Below are 15839 nucleotides of genomic sequence, written 5' to 3'. Positions count from 1 at the left end.
TTAGTAGTGGGGTGATGGTATTCAGGATAAGACTGTAGATGTTGGTCTTATTTATTTGCTGCTGGTCTCCTTTACTTGACTTACACCAGAGACCCTTCCCTAATACCAACACCATTGCATATATCTGTAGTCCTAGCTATTTGGGAGGCTGAAGCAGAAGGATCACTTGAGCCCACAGTTTAAGAATAACCTGGGCAACATAGCAAAACTTCTTCGTCTAAAAAACAAACAAAAATCTAATACCAACATCAGCCTTAATGTTTAGAAGGGCAGCAAGGGGTGGGAAGGGACCAAAATCTTTCTTCAGGGATACATTTGTTAGCTTACTCCATTTTGCCCCTGGACACTGCAGAGAAAGCATTCTTAAAGTCTCCCTACTGCCATCATGTCCAAATCAGAGTCCTCTAAAGAGCCCAGACAGCTACAGAAGCTATTCATTGGAGGGCTGAACTTTGAAACAACTGAGTCTGAGAAGCCATTTTGAGCAATGAGGGACACTCATGAACTATGTGATAATGAGAGACCAAAACACCAAGCGCTCCAGGGGCTTTGGGTTTGTCACTTATTCAGGAAGTGGATGTAGCCATGCAAGCCCCCACAAGGTGGATGGAAGAGTTAGGGAGCCAAAAAGAGCTGTCTCAACACAAGATTCTCATAGACCAGGGGCCTTCTTTACTGTAAAAAAGATCTTTGTTGGTGGCATTAAAGAGGACACTGAAGAACATCCCTTAAAATATTATTTTGAACAGTAAGGGGAAAATGTAGCTATTAAAATTGTGACTGAGGCATTTGAAAGAAGAAGGGCTTTGCTTTTGTCACTTTTTAAAATTTGTTCTAATTATTTATACATAACAGTAGAATGCATTTTGACTTACATAAATGGAGGTGACTTCTCATTCTTCTGGTTGTACATGATATAAATGTACAACAAATGTACAACAGTTGTGTAATCATAGCATATAAGGTAATAATGTCTGATTCGTTCTATGATCTTGATCCTTTCTACCCCCATAACCCCTCCCTTCTTTTCACTCCTCTCTATCTAATCCAAAGTATATCTATTCTTCCCTAGCCACTTCCCCTTATTGAGAATTAGCTTCCAAATATCAGAGAAAACATTCAGCCTTTGTTTTTTTGGGATTGGCTTATTTTGCTCAGCATAATATTCTCCAGTTCCATCCATTTACCTAAAAATGACATAATTCATTCCTCTTAAGGTTGAATAATATTCCATTGTGATTTTCTTTATCCATTCATCTGTTGAAGGGCATCTAGTTTGGTTCCATAGTTTGACTATTGTGAATTGAGCTGCTATAAACACTGATGTGGCTGTGTCCCTGTAGTATGCTAACCTTAAGTTCTTTGTGTATAAAAAATAAAAAGTGGAGTAGCTGGGTCAAGTGGTGGTTCTATTCCAAGTTTTCGGAGGAATTTCCATACTACTTTCCAGAGTGGTTGCATCAATTTGCAGTCCCACCAGCAATGTATGAGTGTACCTTTTCCCCCACATCCTCACCAACATTTATTGTTTATTGTATTTCTGATAATTGCCACTCTGACTGGAGTGAGATGTAATCTTAGTGTAGTTTTAATTTGCATTTCTCTAATTCTAGAGATATTGAACTTTTTTCATTTTTTGTTGATCTATTGTATTTCTTCTTCTATGAAGTACCTGTTCAGTTCCTTAGCCCTTTTGATGACCATGACTCTACGGATAAGATTGTCATTCAAAATACCATACTGTGAAAGGCCACAATTGTGAAGTGGGGAAAGCCCTATCAAAGCAAGAGATGGCTAGTGCTTCATTTAACCAAAGAAGTCATAGTGGTTCTGGAAATTTTGGTGGTGGTTGTGGAGGTGCTTTTAGTCAAAATGTCAATTTTGGTCATGAAGGAAATACCAATGGTTATGGTGGCTTTGGTGACAGCCATGGTGGTGGTGGATATGGTGGCAGGGGGATGGCTACAATGGATTTGGTAATGACAGAAGGAATTTTGGAGGCGGTGGAAGCTAGAATGATTATGGCAACTACAATAATCAGTCATTAAATTTTGGACCCATGAAGGGTGGAAACTTTGGAGGCAGAAGCTCTGGACCTTACAGTGGTAGAGGCCAGTACTTTACCAAACCACAAAACCAAGGTGGCTGTGGTGGTTCCAGCAGCAGCAGCAGTTGTAGTTATGGAAGTGGGAGAAAGTTTTAGTATTGCTGGGAAACAAAGCTTAGCAGGAGAGGAGAGCCAGAGAAGTGACAGGAAAGCTCCAGGTTACAACATCTTCATGCACTCAGCCAAGCACAGTGGTGGCAGCGCCTAGCTGCTACAAAGAAGACAAAGTTTAGACAATATTCACGTTTACAGGAAAAAAAAAAACCCTTGAGTACTGTATTTGTGACTAATTGTATAACAGGTTATTTTGGTTTCTGTTCTGTGGAAACTAAAGTTTTCCAAAGATTTTAACAGAGACTTTTTTTTTTTTTGCACCCATGTTATTAATAGAAAAAATGTGATAGTCTGATCATGATGCCTAACAAATGTGTCTTAAGGGCTGGGGTTGTAGCTCAGTGGTAGAGTGTTTGCCTGGCACCTGTGAGGCACTAGGTTCAATTCTCAGCACCACATTAAAAATATAAAAAATAAAAAAGTAAAGGTACTGTGTCCATCTACAATTAAAAGATATTTTTAAAAATGTGTCTTAAAAAAACAGAACAAAAAAGAAACAAACTTTCTGCAACTTATCTCCACTAACCCTTAAAATCACCCTGGCGGGGGATGTTGCTGCTCTTAGTCCCACTTTATAAACCAGAAAGCTGAGACCCAGAGAAGGTCAGAAACAGGACCAATGTTACATGATTTATCTGTTTGTTTAATTTTTGGTACTAAGAATTGAACCCAGGGGTGCTTTACAACTGAGAAACATCCCAAGCCCTTTTTATTTTTTATTTTGAAAGAGGTCCTCGCTAAGTTATTGAGGGCCTTGCTAAATTGCCCAGGCTGGCCTTGAACTTGTGATCCTTCTGTTTCAGCCTCCTGAGTCACTGGGATTATAGGTATGTACCACTAGGCCCTGCTAAAGCTTAAACTCACTCCAGATTATATCCAAATTGGCAAACCTGGGTGTGTATCTACCAAGTTTGAAACAGACCACATTCTGAAACTTTCTGATTTCTTGGTGTTTCAGGAATATCTGTATCAGTGTTAACATGGTTCACAAGTACCCCTCAGCTTTGCTAAATGTCCACTTCACACCCCCACCGAACCCCATTTCTCTCTGCCAGAATCCTCCAAATCACTCCCCTTCACTTACTCTCTCTCTACCCCAGCTTTTTCTGGACCTCCTCCCCTACATCAACATACCCTTTTCAGGACCACTTCTGTTCCACCAGAGTGGACTTTTTCAAACAAACTGCAGAAACAAAGGACCTTGTTCTGTTACCACCTGACTGGCCTGTGCTGCCATACCCCTGAGCTGATCAGCAGGCTTGGGGACCTAAAGAATGAAACACAGAGAAACAATGATGCTTTCTATTCATTTTTCTAAGTGATGATCTTTGTTTGTTTGTTTTGGAGCAGGGGAAAAAATGCACTTGAGGTTAGTCCTCATTGACCTTTTTAACCAAAATCACAAATCTTCATTTGTGTAATCTGTACTTCATGTTCTCTATTGTAGTATGTTAGCCAAATTCAGGATTATTGATTCTGCTATAACATGCATTGTTTTATCGAAGACATAAAATGTTTTAAACTGCTGCTATGCTACCTTGTTGGAAAAGTATTTTTTTAGTTGTAAACTGACAAAAAATACCTTCATTTTATTTATTTATCTATCTATCTATCTATTTATTTATATGTGGTGCTGAGGATGGAACACAGTGCCTCACATGTGCTAGGGAGACACTCTTAGAAAAGTTTTGAGAAACACTATTTACTTTTTATTTTAACTTGGGATAGAACCCCTGGCTTTGGGTATGCACGGCAGGCACTTTGCCACTGAGTTACATCCCAGCCACATTATTTACTTTTAACAGTGAGAGTGAAAGTAATTCTTTGCCCAGTTGTCCTTAATCTCAGCAAAGATGGGTACAAGATCAATAAACTAGACACATACAAACTTCTGGGACTCTCCAGAATCCTCAAGGACCCTGTTCTGTCTCTTCCTCCTGAAGACCCCATCCTCTGGTAAGGTATTAGCCTCTGTCATGTCTGGAATACCTTGAAGGAAGCTCTAAGACTCAGTCCTGCCGCCTGTGGGGACAAAGCCATAGTAATCAGTGGGCTGGCTTGATCCTTCCTGGTTTTATGGGCACACCTGAGGCTGGAATTTTCAGTCACCAAACTTTAGTTATGACGGTAGGTGTCATCCCTCCAGTGGGAGGGTTCAGGGGAGGCATGGTGACCCCAGCATTGCCTCCTGGCCACGGCCAGCAGGGTTGGGGGCGCCCACCAAGGAACTCTCTTAGTTGCTTGGTGGCTGCAGCTAGCGCCTGGAAGAGCTGCCAAGGGTCCGTGGAGTCTGTTAAGCGGGATTCCCCCATCCAACGCTCCCCATCTGGCATCTCCCACGTGATCAAAACACAGAAGACCTTGCCCTGTTGGGTCATATTATGGCCAGGGTGACTGCAGCACCATGAACAGGGACAATAAGAATAGAAGGTGATGCCCGCAAAGGACGAAATGGAGAGCAGTCAGGTGCAAGGCAGCTGTTAGACCAGGACGCAAGAAAAGACCACTGACTCCAATTAAAATCAAATTAAAGCAAGCTTATTATTTCGACCGGCCGGGTTGCCTTTCCCTCCCCAAACGGCAGGAATAAGACAGCACCCCAGCTTTCCTTCAGCCCAGCTTTATAGCCCAGAAAGTACACAAAGGGGGGTTACAGATAACAGAACTCTGACAAGCATCACACTAATGGTAGTTTACATTTTTTGCTGGCCCCAACATCAGAATTTATGAGGACCATTAGAGTCTCAGAGAGGGTCGTTGTCTGGCCAGGGAAGGCCAATATTTATGAGGTGTCACTAAGTTTCAGAGAGGGCTGCTATCTGGTCAGAGAGCCAGGCATGGGTGAGTTCAAGGCACGGGCAGGCATTCCAAGCAGATTCAGAATTTGCAGTAATTTATAGTAAAGCCGAAATTATCTTTTTCATGGCTTTGTGGCGAGATTGCTCCCAATTTTAAGAAAAGATCAGGTCGGGTCTATCAGCAGCCAAGGCTGATTGTTTTGAATAAAGCTCCCAGGAGGTAAGCGAAGTAAAAATTAGAAGGGGTGAAAGCGCAGCTTGGGGACATTTGGGAAAGTATCTCCAGCTAGAGGGAATGCCTAGTGCAGGGCCACATGCAAGAGGAGAAAGCCCCGCCCAGATGAAAGAGGAGGATGACCTAGCACAGATCCAGAGGACCCTCGACCCCTGGCGCTCCTCAGGCAGTCCCCCACGTGAGGAGGGCTGCTATATCCCCATTCCCCACTAAGCCAGGGGTGCAGGAGGGAACGGGGAGCAGATTTACCTTAGACCAACAGGAAAGGTGGGAGAAGCACCCTCCCTACCTTGGTCCCTGGCCCCTCATCCCCAGACCCTGGGAAGATGAAGACTTGCGTGAAGGCTAGCTGCTTAGGCTCAGGAACACATCCAGACAAGTGCCGGGGCTGAGGGGGAAGTTTCAGAACTTGGTGGAAGACCATCACCCCTCCCATTTGTCGGTTCAGTGCCTCCAGGCCAAACCCATCAGAGGCACTTGCCTCCCAGTTTTCCTGGGGACAGAGACCAAGCTTGAACTGGGGAGAGCCAGGTGATGGGAGGAGAACAGTTGGGAACTAGGAAGCGGTCCTGAGAGAAGCAGAGCTGGTGACCGGGAAGGAATCTTCATTCAGACCCCAGTATTCCTTCCTCCTTCACCATTCCTGACATTTCAGGACCATGAAGTGAAGTTTTTACTAAGTTGGGTAATTTTGAAATTTGGAAATGTTTTCATCCCAGCCATAAAAGCTTGACAGTATTTCAGTGGACAAGACAGATTAACAAGGAACAAGATTTAGTGTAGGAAATTAAATTTTACAAAAAGTTGCAAAAACAAAAAAATAGTAAAATCTTCACCTAGATTTGTCTTACAATTAAATTCTCCTAAAGCAAAACTTTAAAAAACTAACTGGCTAAAGAATGATCACAAACACCTGGTGCATATTCTTTTTTATTTTGGTTCAGAAACCCTATGGTGTGTTGAGGAAAAAAGAAAAGGGAAGGCTTCTGGCTTTTTCTGTCTCACCCTCTCCCTTCATTTCTACTTCCTCTTATTTCTGTGGTGACAGAGCAATATCTGTTAGTTCTTCAGTTTGTTTACATCCACTCTGGTGGAACAGGGGTGGTTCTAGAAAGGGTGTGTTGAAGTGGCGGAGGAGGTCCAGACAGGGATGGGGTGGAGGGAGTAGGTGAAGGAGTGATCTCCAGGATTCTGGCAGAAGAGAAATGGGGTTGAGTGGGGATGTGAAATAGACATTTAGCAAAGCTGAGGGATCCTTGTGAACCATGTTAACACTGATACAAATGTTCCTGAAACACCAAGAAATCAGTTTCAGAATATGGTCTGTTTCAAACTTGGTAGATACACACCAAGTTTTGCCAATTTGGATATAATCTGAAGTGAGTTTAAGCTTTAGCAGGGTATACTGGTACATATCTATAATCCCAGTGACTCAGGAGGATCACAAGTTTGAGGTCAGCCTGGACAACTCTGGGAGACCGTCTTTAAAAAAAAAAAAAAAAAAAAAAGCCTGTAATCTGGAAACTTCTCTGGCCTAAACAATGATTCAACTCCAGGGAGTTCATGTCAAGCTCTCTGAGGGATTCCCTTGAAATTCAGGCCACTGACCAGGTCTGAGATGAGGGAGATAGCACTCCACTTGACCTCCTGGTTGGCGTGAGGGGCTTTGAGATCTGTAGTACAGCAGCATGCCCCTCCAAATAATTCTCCCCACAATTCCTTCCCCATTCTCCTTGGTTTTGTTTTCCTATTGGACAGTATTCAGTGTCCCAGGGCATCAGGGCATGTTTGTTTGGAACTTCACTTTGGTTTCTCCATGTTTTACTAGCATCTCAGCTGAATTGCTTGCTCAGCTTGTCATGCATGAGTCTGTAAGACCTGTTTGACCACTCTAGATGTGGCTTTGAAGCTGCAATTATAGTCCCATGTTACTTGATGACAGGAACAGGTACTAAGAAATATATTGTTACTCAATTTCACTGTATGAGCATCAGAGTGTGACATATAAGTCAAGAAAAATATGACAATATAATCTTATGGGACCAGCCAATATACATGGTTATACGTGGACTGAAATACTATTACAGAGTACTTGACAGCACTTAATTTGCTATTTTAATTCACTTGATTAGATTAGAAAACCCTTGAGTGCAAGGAACACAACCCAGCCTACTCTGATCCCATGGCAGAGCCACCTGTACAATAAACTAAAACTACGGTCTGCTGTTGTTGCAAACCTTTTTCTTTACCTGGGATTATTGCTACAATCCATGACCCATATCTCATACTGGTAATGGCTAAGAGAACTGGAGCTATTTTGGTGGTTCCACAAAGTTACTAGGGAGCCAGCCTCCTTGCAGCTTTACATGATCCTACCTTTAGGGTTTAGCTGACCTATCCTTGTTGCCTGAAAGAGAACTGGGGCCAGTGGTCTGCCAATAATTAGCTGTTCCTAGGCAGCAGGGTACAGAGGTAAGGAAGAAGGGTCTATTGAAGCAAAATTCCCAATAATCCAGTCCTTCAGCTTCTACATCATTGGCTAGAATTTAGTCACATCAAACCTAGCTATAAACTGAACTTCAACATCAAATCTCTAAGATGGGTTCTTAGTCCCTCAAAACATTGAGCTTTAGTACTTAGTAGAGAATGGGGTGCCAGGTAAACACTGCCATCTGTGTTACCATACTCATCATGATTCTTTCCCTTTTCACATTTTCCAATTCTGAATTACTGTTATATACTTCTAATTCACAACCCTATCCAAGATCTAGCACACAGTTATCAAAAAAAAAAAAACTTGACTGGGAAAGCTGCTTGAGATGTCTGTCATCTATTGATCAAGGAGTGATGGATCCTTTAGAGTTTTTTTTTTTCTTTCTTTATATTGGAAAATACAATTAGGGTTGGCCTAGAGTCAGTAAAAGTAGCTTCTAATTCTATTTTTTAAAAGAAGTAGTTATTTTCTCATTATGAGAGTTTAATGTATCCACTCACATATATAACAGTTATTAGCTAATTCTAGTATTTCATCTGTTCTCACCATTTAACTGTCAGTTCAGGTGCTAGGGTAGGGCCCAGTTATCTCTCCTGGGTAATTCTGATGTGCCCTCAAGTGAATCACACATTGAGAGAATTTGAAAAATGCCAATCCCCATCACTAAGTCAGAGGTTTTGGTATAGTTGTTCTGAGGTGTGTCCTGGGCATAGGTAATTTTCAGTGTCCCAAGGAATTCTAGTCTAACCTCAAGCTGGGACAGTGGGCATGAGTTTCAAAGGAAACCCTCAGCTTGACATGAGGCTCCCTGGATACTGCATTACTGGCCACCTATGTAACACAGTTGCCTCTGGTAAATGCTCAGCCCAGGAATACACACCTTCACAGGCACCTTCTCTTATGCTTTCTGTCTTTAACCCTCCTCCTGCATCCTCAAAACCTAGTTAAATTCATCAGGTAAGAGGAAAAGAAGCAACATTTGTATTATTTTATTTGTCAGAACTTCCAGAATCAGGGTATCTACTGGACAAGTAGAAAAATAGAAAAGTTTACTACTTTTAAAAGGCAACTATGACAAATATTTACTCAGGAAAAGGGCTCCTAGAGCTGCAAGAAACACAAAAGAGTTCAGCCTCAGCACAATGTTGTCTGCAGTATTGCTGCAACAATAGAAATTAACTCATGTTTTCCATATCCTGAGATTTGAGACTGGTGTTTCTTAGAGCTGGGGCTGAGCAAGGAGGCCTTTCTTGCCCCCACTAGCTAGCCCAGTCCTGGAAGCGAAAGCAGTCACTTGCTATTTTCCATACTGTGTTGCTGGGTGAGGCTTGAGCAGACAGGATAAAGTTCTGATTGAAGTCCCGTTGTTTATTACCCTCAAACTTCACTGTTCCACAGATCACAACAAGGACTGTGGTTTGGCTTGGTGTGGCTTCATCATGAACAGGCTGGCAGTCTACCACGTTGATTTGGAATTCACTAGAAGGCAACATTTCAAAAAACTCACTCAAGGACTCTTGTCCTGAAACGGCATTTCCATTCCATACCAGGGTGGCTGTGCCCATGTATAGGCGGGACAAGAGACGGCGACGCTTATCCATGGTGGTATAGTAGACATTGACAAACTCCTCAGCAGCTCTGCAGGCCTGATCCACATAGGTCTTAAAATCCACGGATGCCATCTCTGGATCTGTGGAAGGTGGCCTCCGCCAGGGTATCCCCTCTGACTTGGGGGAGCCAGGGGCTGTAAGATAGCAAAGTTGAAAAGAACTTATGTGAATGCCAAAGTTCATTTTGTCCTGACCATCCTCCTTTCCTATTGGTGGCAAAACAATTACAAAATGCAGAGAGATGACTTTAGGCTCAAACTATATAGCCTTTATTTAATAATCCTCAGTTTGCTCACTGTAAAAATGTAACTATCACAATTGTCACAATTGGCATAGTTATAATATGAGAATTAAATGACAGCATACATCAAGTGCTAAGAAGCTTGATACTTACGTGTTTACAGTATGAATTTTTAAAAATCCTGTTTTATTAAATAGAGTACTTTTAATGATGGAAGGTTACTCTACTGGAGGCTTGAAACAGGTACAACTGCCCCCAGAAAAACAGGGTAACTGTTTATCTGTGTAAAGAGAATGGATCATGTTGAGGAGAAGAGTGGTCACTGTCCTAAAAAAAACCAACCAGAGAGACAGCATATGCCCATCAGCTGGTTAGTCCTTCATTGAGTTTTTCTGACAAAGGCCATAGTGTAAAGAGAAAACAGGTTTCTTGAGAGCATAAGGGAACAAATGCCATGAGGACAGGACCAAAATGGTGGCCACAATCAAGCTATAAGGAGCAAACATAGAGGGTGAGCAGAAATTAAAAGGGATTATTAACCTCTGTGGAACTAATATCTACCATATAGGTTGCATAAAGCCACAATGGAAAGATGTCTTAGAATTTACAGAGGTTCCTGGGGGTCAGGAGTAAACACAATAAATTTTAACTATAACTAAAACGTCACATTTCCTTAAAAACAAAACAATTCCAGAATCACACAAAAATTCTGAAGCTTGGTTTTTCCTTAACTGTTATGCTTTTCCCCTGTGATTATATTCCACTAAAAGAAGGCATTACAATAGTGGACATGTTTACATTTAAATACTTAAATCATAAATTTTTCCATTTCAAAGACCTTAACATTTTTAAAAATAAACATCATCTTATCAAACAATCAAGACTCAATGTAGGGCTGGGAAAAAATTGAGTACTCTTCAGGGCAAAGAGCTGGGGGGAACTGGCCCTAGAAAGTAGCAGTTAAAAGCCAACCCAGAACATTGCTCTTTCCACCTTCTCCATGGGCCTCAAAGTTAAGCCTCAACAAACACTCTGACCTGTTACTTGTTAAAACTTCTACGCTCATTAATTTTTAGAGAAATTTCATCAAGACCACACTTCTTGTTAGTTTGTTAACGCCTGCACTTTTAAAATCAACTTCATAAGAACATAACTCCAGGACTGCTGGCTTGGAAATTTCCTCTTAGGAACCCACATTTCTCACTGGTTTTAATTCCCAGTCAATAACCTCCACATCATTCCTCCCTAATAGTACCAGCCCCTTCCTCACCTCCACCCCCGCTTTTGGCTCCCATTTTCCCTTCACCTGTCTTTCCAACACAGTCTAATAATCTGCCACGCCCCCTCCCATCCCCAAAGAAATGACCATCTTTGCTTTCGGTTTTCAGTTACCTACGGAATCTGGTCATTTCACTTATCGACTCAGAAAGAGAAAAGGATAAGAGTGAAGCGAAGTGGAGTAAGTAAGAGGTTGTGAAGATTCCCTATCATCCACACAGTCAACTTCTCTGAGGCTGGACCAGTATAACTGTGGCACAGGCCTTATTTCCAGCGGGGAGTCGCTTCTAATCAAACACTTGACAAATGCACGCTGTTCCAGGCCATCTTCTGGCCGCAAAACTACTCTCTCATAGCAAGGCAAATTTACTGCCGCTTGTCTTGAACAGGCAAAAGCCTGATGGACAAGTGCAAAGACACCACGTGGAAAAAGGACAACACCCGGGTCTTATTCTTGACAATGGATGGAGGGCGAGAGACGCACGTGGGAGAGGTTTGGAGGTCCCTACTGGTCATTCGTGTGGCCCCGCGGGTAATACAACCTACCTGCGCCGTGACGTCCTAGTCCGTGGCGACTTGCGTACCGGTACCCCCCGCGCGGGCCGCGCTCCCCGGAGGGGGCAACCCCGGAAGGTCACGGGGTGGCTGGTCGAGAGACCACGCTCCTCCGCCGCTAGCCTTCGGCGGGGGCGCGGAAAGAGTCGCTCTTCTCCCCTCCCCTTCCTCCGGGAGGCTCCGCCCGGTTTGCCGGAGTCTCAGAGGCGGGGAACGCTTCCGCGCTCTCCGCGGCTTCCCGCGCGCGGCCGGCAGCGCTCTGCGCAGATGCGAGTGTCCCGGTCCCGCCTACTCTCACCTCCCAGTTACTGGCAGTAGGTCGGCCAGTGGGAGGGCTGGCCGGAAGGCTAGCTCCGCCCAGGTGTGGCTGGAAGGAGCAGTGGCTTCCGGGGTGGTACATTCCCAGAAGACAATGGCAAATCCGAGCTCGAGTTTTTATTGGTCCAACCGATTATCTGAGTGATTAGGTTAAACGTCCCAGATCCCGCCCCCGGAACTGGTGGTGGGGTCCGCTCTCGCTCAGCGCGGTTCAGGTTGCTTGGCAGCGGAGGCTAAGGAGGGTGTGCTGGCTGCGGTGCGGAGAGAATTCTGCTCCTCATCTTCCACGCAGCCGTATGAAGTGATTCCAGTTAAGACTCGTAAAACGTCACTGCTTGATGCCATCCAGGGAGTCGGCAGCATGACCTCAGTAAGGCTCGCAAGCAAAACAGGTGTGACTCCAGGAATGTAGAAATCTGCCGACAGTGGGAAGCCGGCGGGGCCCCTATGGAAATCTGTAGGATCCAGAACTTGAGCCGATCGCTCCGTTTATAGTTTAAGTCACTTAGAATTGGCATCCCAATGGGCACAAAGAGGATAACCAATTTTAGTCAAGTGAGAGGAATTGATGGTTGGGGACGAGGTTGTGGGTGAGTCTATTCAGTGACAAAAGTATGCCAAAGGGAAAAATGTCTTGTGAATTGAGCGGCTCCTGTGAAACCCGCCTGACTTCGGCTCAGAGCTTGCTTGTTACCATAATTCTGTTTTATCAGCTGCATATTGGCTTATCTGGAACCAGGGCTAAACCTTTATTGAATGTTAAGAACAACACGTTTAATAGAAAGGAACCATTTAGTGTAAGGACTTAGGAAACTTTAAAGTGTAAATTAGAAAAGAAAAAACTTTTTTTTTTCTTCAGACATAATTCTCAAGTTTTAGTTCCTGCTCTAAGAGTTTTAATAATTCCTTGCAAAACTAGGAGAGAGCCCTCTGGATGTGGTTAACCTAATGAAGTAGTTTAACCTCTACTTTCTTGGTGTCTCTTTGACTCCCTTTGCTTGCGTTCCTGGAAGAACCCTTGCTCTCAGATTTATAAGGACAACTTTAGAAACCAGGTAGGTTATTTAATATAGGCCACCACCCCCACTTCAACCAAGTAGATGAAACATTTGCATTATTTAATAAATGAGAAGGTAAATGAGCATCTTCAGAGCAGTAGTTACACAAAAATGGCTTTATAATCTCCCAAGGCATTGATTTTAGGATTTTCCTATATAATCAATCATAGTGTCAATGGAATGAAAATGAAAGGGTTGACTTACTTCATGCCCAGTAGGTTGTATGTTGTGTTGCTTTAAATTTCCTTATATGTCTCTTCCCCTTTTCATTTCTTTTTCATAATTCTCTGGGAGAGCTATGGTTACCACTGATTTTATTGATCAGTAAAAGCTGAGAGAAATGTAATAATTAGCCTGGAGTCACAGAGTCAATTTAAACCTAGAAAATCTGGTTGGGAGGGTGGGATTGTGGCTCAGCACTAGAGCGCTCACCTTGCATGTACAAGGCCCTGGGTTCCAACCTTGGCATCACATAAAAATAAATAAATAAACAAAATGAGAATATTATGTCCAACTACAACTACAAAATAAATATTAAAAAAAGCCAGCCTCAGTTATTTAGCAAGGCCATAAACAACTTAGAGAGACCCTGTCTCTAAATAATATATATATATATATATATATATATATATATATATATATATATATATATATATAAAAGAAAAACTGGTCGGGAGGTTGGGAGAACTTTTTTTTTTTTTTAAGTTTGTAGGCCTTATTGAAACCTAGACTTTAACCACGAGAAGAAGCAGTGGAGTCAGCAGCATGAGGGAGGAGGCAAGGACCTTTCAAGTTTTTGTCTCCAGCACTTAAAATTGTGCCTGACCCACGACAAAGGCTCAGGAAATGCTGTTTGAATGAACACAAGGGCCTGGGGCCAAGTCAGTGCTCTATCACATTCTAGCTGAGATGATCCTTCCCCAGTAGCCACTCCCCCTTCTCTTGGAAGAAACCTGTTTTTTTTTTTTTTATTCCCTCTGTGGTTCTTTAGTCTGGGGAGGTTGGAGACATCCCTGTCTCTAAGAGATATACCACTGTCAGTGTAGGCCCTGAGCCCAGTAGAGGGTCGTAAGAGGCCCAGTAATGACCACTGAGTCTGGAGAAGATGTTTGCCAGGGAATTCTGGGAAAGGAGCCTTTGTCTCTTCCCTTCTGGATGTGCTATATGGTCATCTGGCCATCCTGAAGGAGAACCCTTTAATTATGAGGCAGATAGGAAAGGTGAGATCAGGCCTTTGATGACCGTTGAGAAACAGATCTGCCCTCAGTTTTTTGTTTATTTTCTTGGGGAGGTACTGGGGTTGAACTTGGGGGCACTCAACCTCTGAGCCATATCCCCAGCCCTATTTTTGTATTTTATTTAGAGACAAGGTCTCACTGAGTTGCTTAGCGCCTCGCTTTTGGTGAGGCTGGCTTTGAACTTGAAATCCTCCTGCTTCAGTGTCCTGAGCCTCTGGGATTACAGGCGTGCATCACCATGCCCAGTTTAGCCCTCAGTTTTGGATTTTGCAGTTTCAAGAGCTAGTGTTCCAAGTTAGGCATAACCATATTCACTTGCAGCATAACTAGTGTGGCTTAAAACATTAGGGTGACAGAGCCAAGTGCATTTACCTTTCTGGGGCTCAGATATCTTCTTTGTATAGTAGGGACAATAATAAAATCCATTTTCCTTGGGCTGATATGCAGAGAAAGGATCATTTGGGGAGGGCTGAGCCTAAAGTAGCATCCAGAAAACATTAGTTAGGCAGAATTACTCTTTGACATTTTGCATCAACAGCAACATCTTCATTTGCCAACAGCCCCTCCAACATCTGGCTTTTAATCTTGGGACAAGCTTATCGATAAATTGGTAGGATTTGTCACCAAATCACATGGGCATCTTCCAAAGATGAGCCTGGTTTAAGCAGCTGTGGAGCCAGTGGTCTTATTTGCATTGTGGAGCCCATCCAGGGAAGGAGGACACATCTGGTTATACAAGCAGAGTCCCTGGCAGCTCTGAAGATGGGCTTGACTTAAGGATCTTTAAGTCTGTAAACACAGGATTGATCTTCCCCACTGTCAATGTCATTCTCTGGGGCAGATCTTAATAGCAATTGTTTGCTGTCAGAGTCTACATGACTTGGAACCCACTGATCCACTGCGATGGCTGAGCCGTCCAGCCTCTAATGCTCTGCTACCACATCTTTCTCCTTCTGTCTCTCCCCTAGCAGGAGTGCTGGTGTGGACCAGATTGAGCTGGGGCTATATTTCTGTGAGCTCAATTGGGGACTCAGCTTTTGGGGAGACCCCTGGGGGCCATGGAAGAAGCATATCCTATGGGGTAAGATGATAATTTTTGAAATCTGAATTCTGATTTCTCTGTTTTTCAGTTATGCATCCGTAAAATGGTAGTGTGGCCTCTAGATATTAAATGGCAGTGTACTGGAGAGATACCATTTGTGATGTGTACCCAGCCTGTGATGATGCACTTTGTCCAAGAAGGTTATAGGGATTATTGTTGATTAGTTCTCGTGTGGCCCTCTCCCCAGCTTAGCCACCAGTCATCCGGGATTTTGGTAGGGATCAGACAGGGCTACGTATCCTCTGTGTGGGATAAGAACTATATACTATTAGTATTTGAAAGGAACATAAACCAATTTTGGCTGATTTAGGCCAAAAGGTCTTTATGGGAAGACTGCGGGGTGTTTGCAGCATTGGTAAAATGGTTTCTGGGATCTCAGGAGAACTGGGCAGCAGGAGCTTCAGGGCCTATGATGGACTGACTGAGGTATGACCAGTTTCCGCCCCTAGGATTCCTCATTCAAATCAGATTTCTGGAAAATAGAATTGGATTGGCCTAACCCCAGCCATGTGTCATCTACCTATAGAATACTCCCACTGAAACCACATGTGGGAGGAAGTTTCCCATGGAAAAAAGGGAAAGGGATTTAGGGAAGACAGGAACAACTGAGGCCCATAAACTTAGATATGGCCATAAGCACAGACAGGAAAATGGAGCAGAGATGAAGGCCAGTGATCAAAGAGAAGGGAGG

At 43.3% G+C, this 15839-nt stretch overlaps 1 protein-coding gene and 1 pseudogene across 1 annotated transcript; one reads left to right on the top strand and one right to left on the bottom strand.

Moving 5' to 3' along the window:
• The first annotated feature begins 385 nt into the window (after nt 1–385).
• On the top strand, nt 386–2203 carry LOC124086202 (heterogeneous nuclear ribonucleoprotein A1-like; annotated as a pseudogene).
• A 6519-nt stretch (nt 2204–8722) lies between these two features.
• Nucleotides 8723–11666, bottom strand: Nxt1 (nuclear transport factor 2 like export factor 1). The gene is made up of 2 exons (XM_046438712.2): nt 11424–11666; nt 8723–9492 (listed from the first exon to the last, which is right to left on the bottom strand). Exon 2 carries the CDS (start codon nt 9428–9430, stop codon nt 9008–9010), a length of 423 nt encoding a protein of 140 aa, XP_046294668.1. The 5' UTR covers nt 9431–9492; nt 11424–11666; the 3' UTR covers nt 8723–9007.
• Nucleotides 11667–15839: the final 4173 nt, after the last annotated feature.

This window comes from Marmota monax, unplaced genomic scaffold, assembly GCF_021218885.2.
Source record: "Marmota monax isolate L192 unplaced genomic scaffold, Marmota_monax_Labrador192_F-V1.1 WCK01_AAM20220418_F8-fsc00005, whole genome shotgun sequence".
NCBI lineage: Eukaryota > Metazoa > Chordata > Mammalia > Rodentia > Sciuridae > Marmota > Marmota monax.
This window is presented reverse-complemented; position numbering and strand designations above follow the sequence as displayed.

What these genes read in the sequence shown, in the direction of transcription:
- Nxt1 (XM_046438712.2), bottom strand. Translation starts at nt 9,430, where the DNA reads ATGGCATCCGTGGATTTTAAGACCTATGTGGATCAGGCCTGCAGAGCT.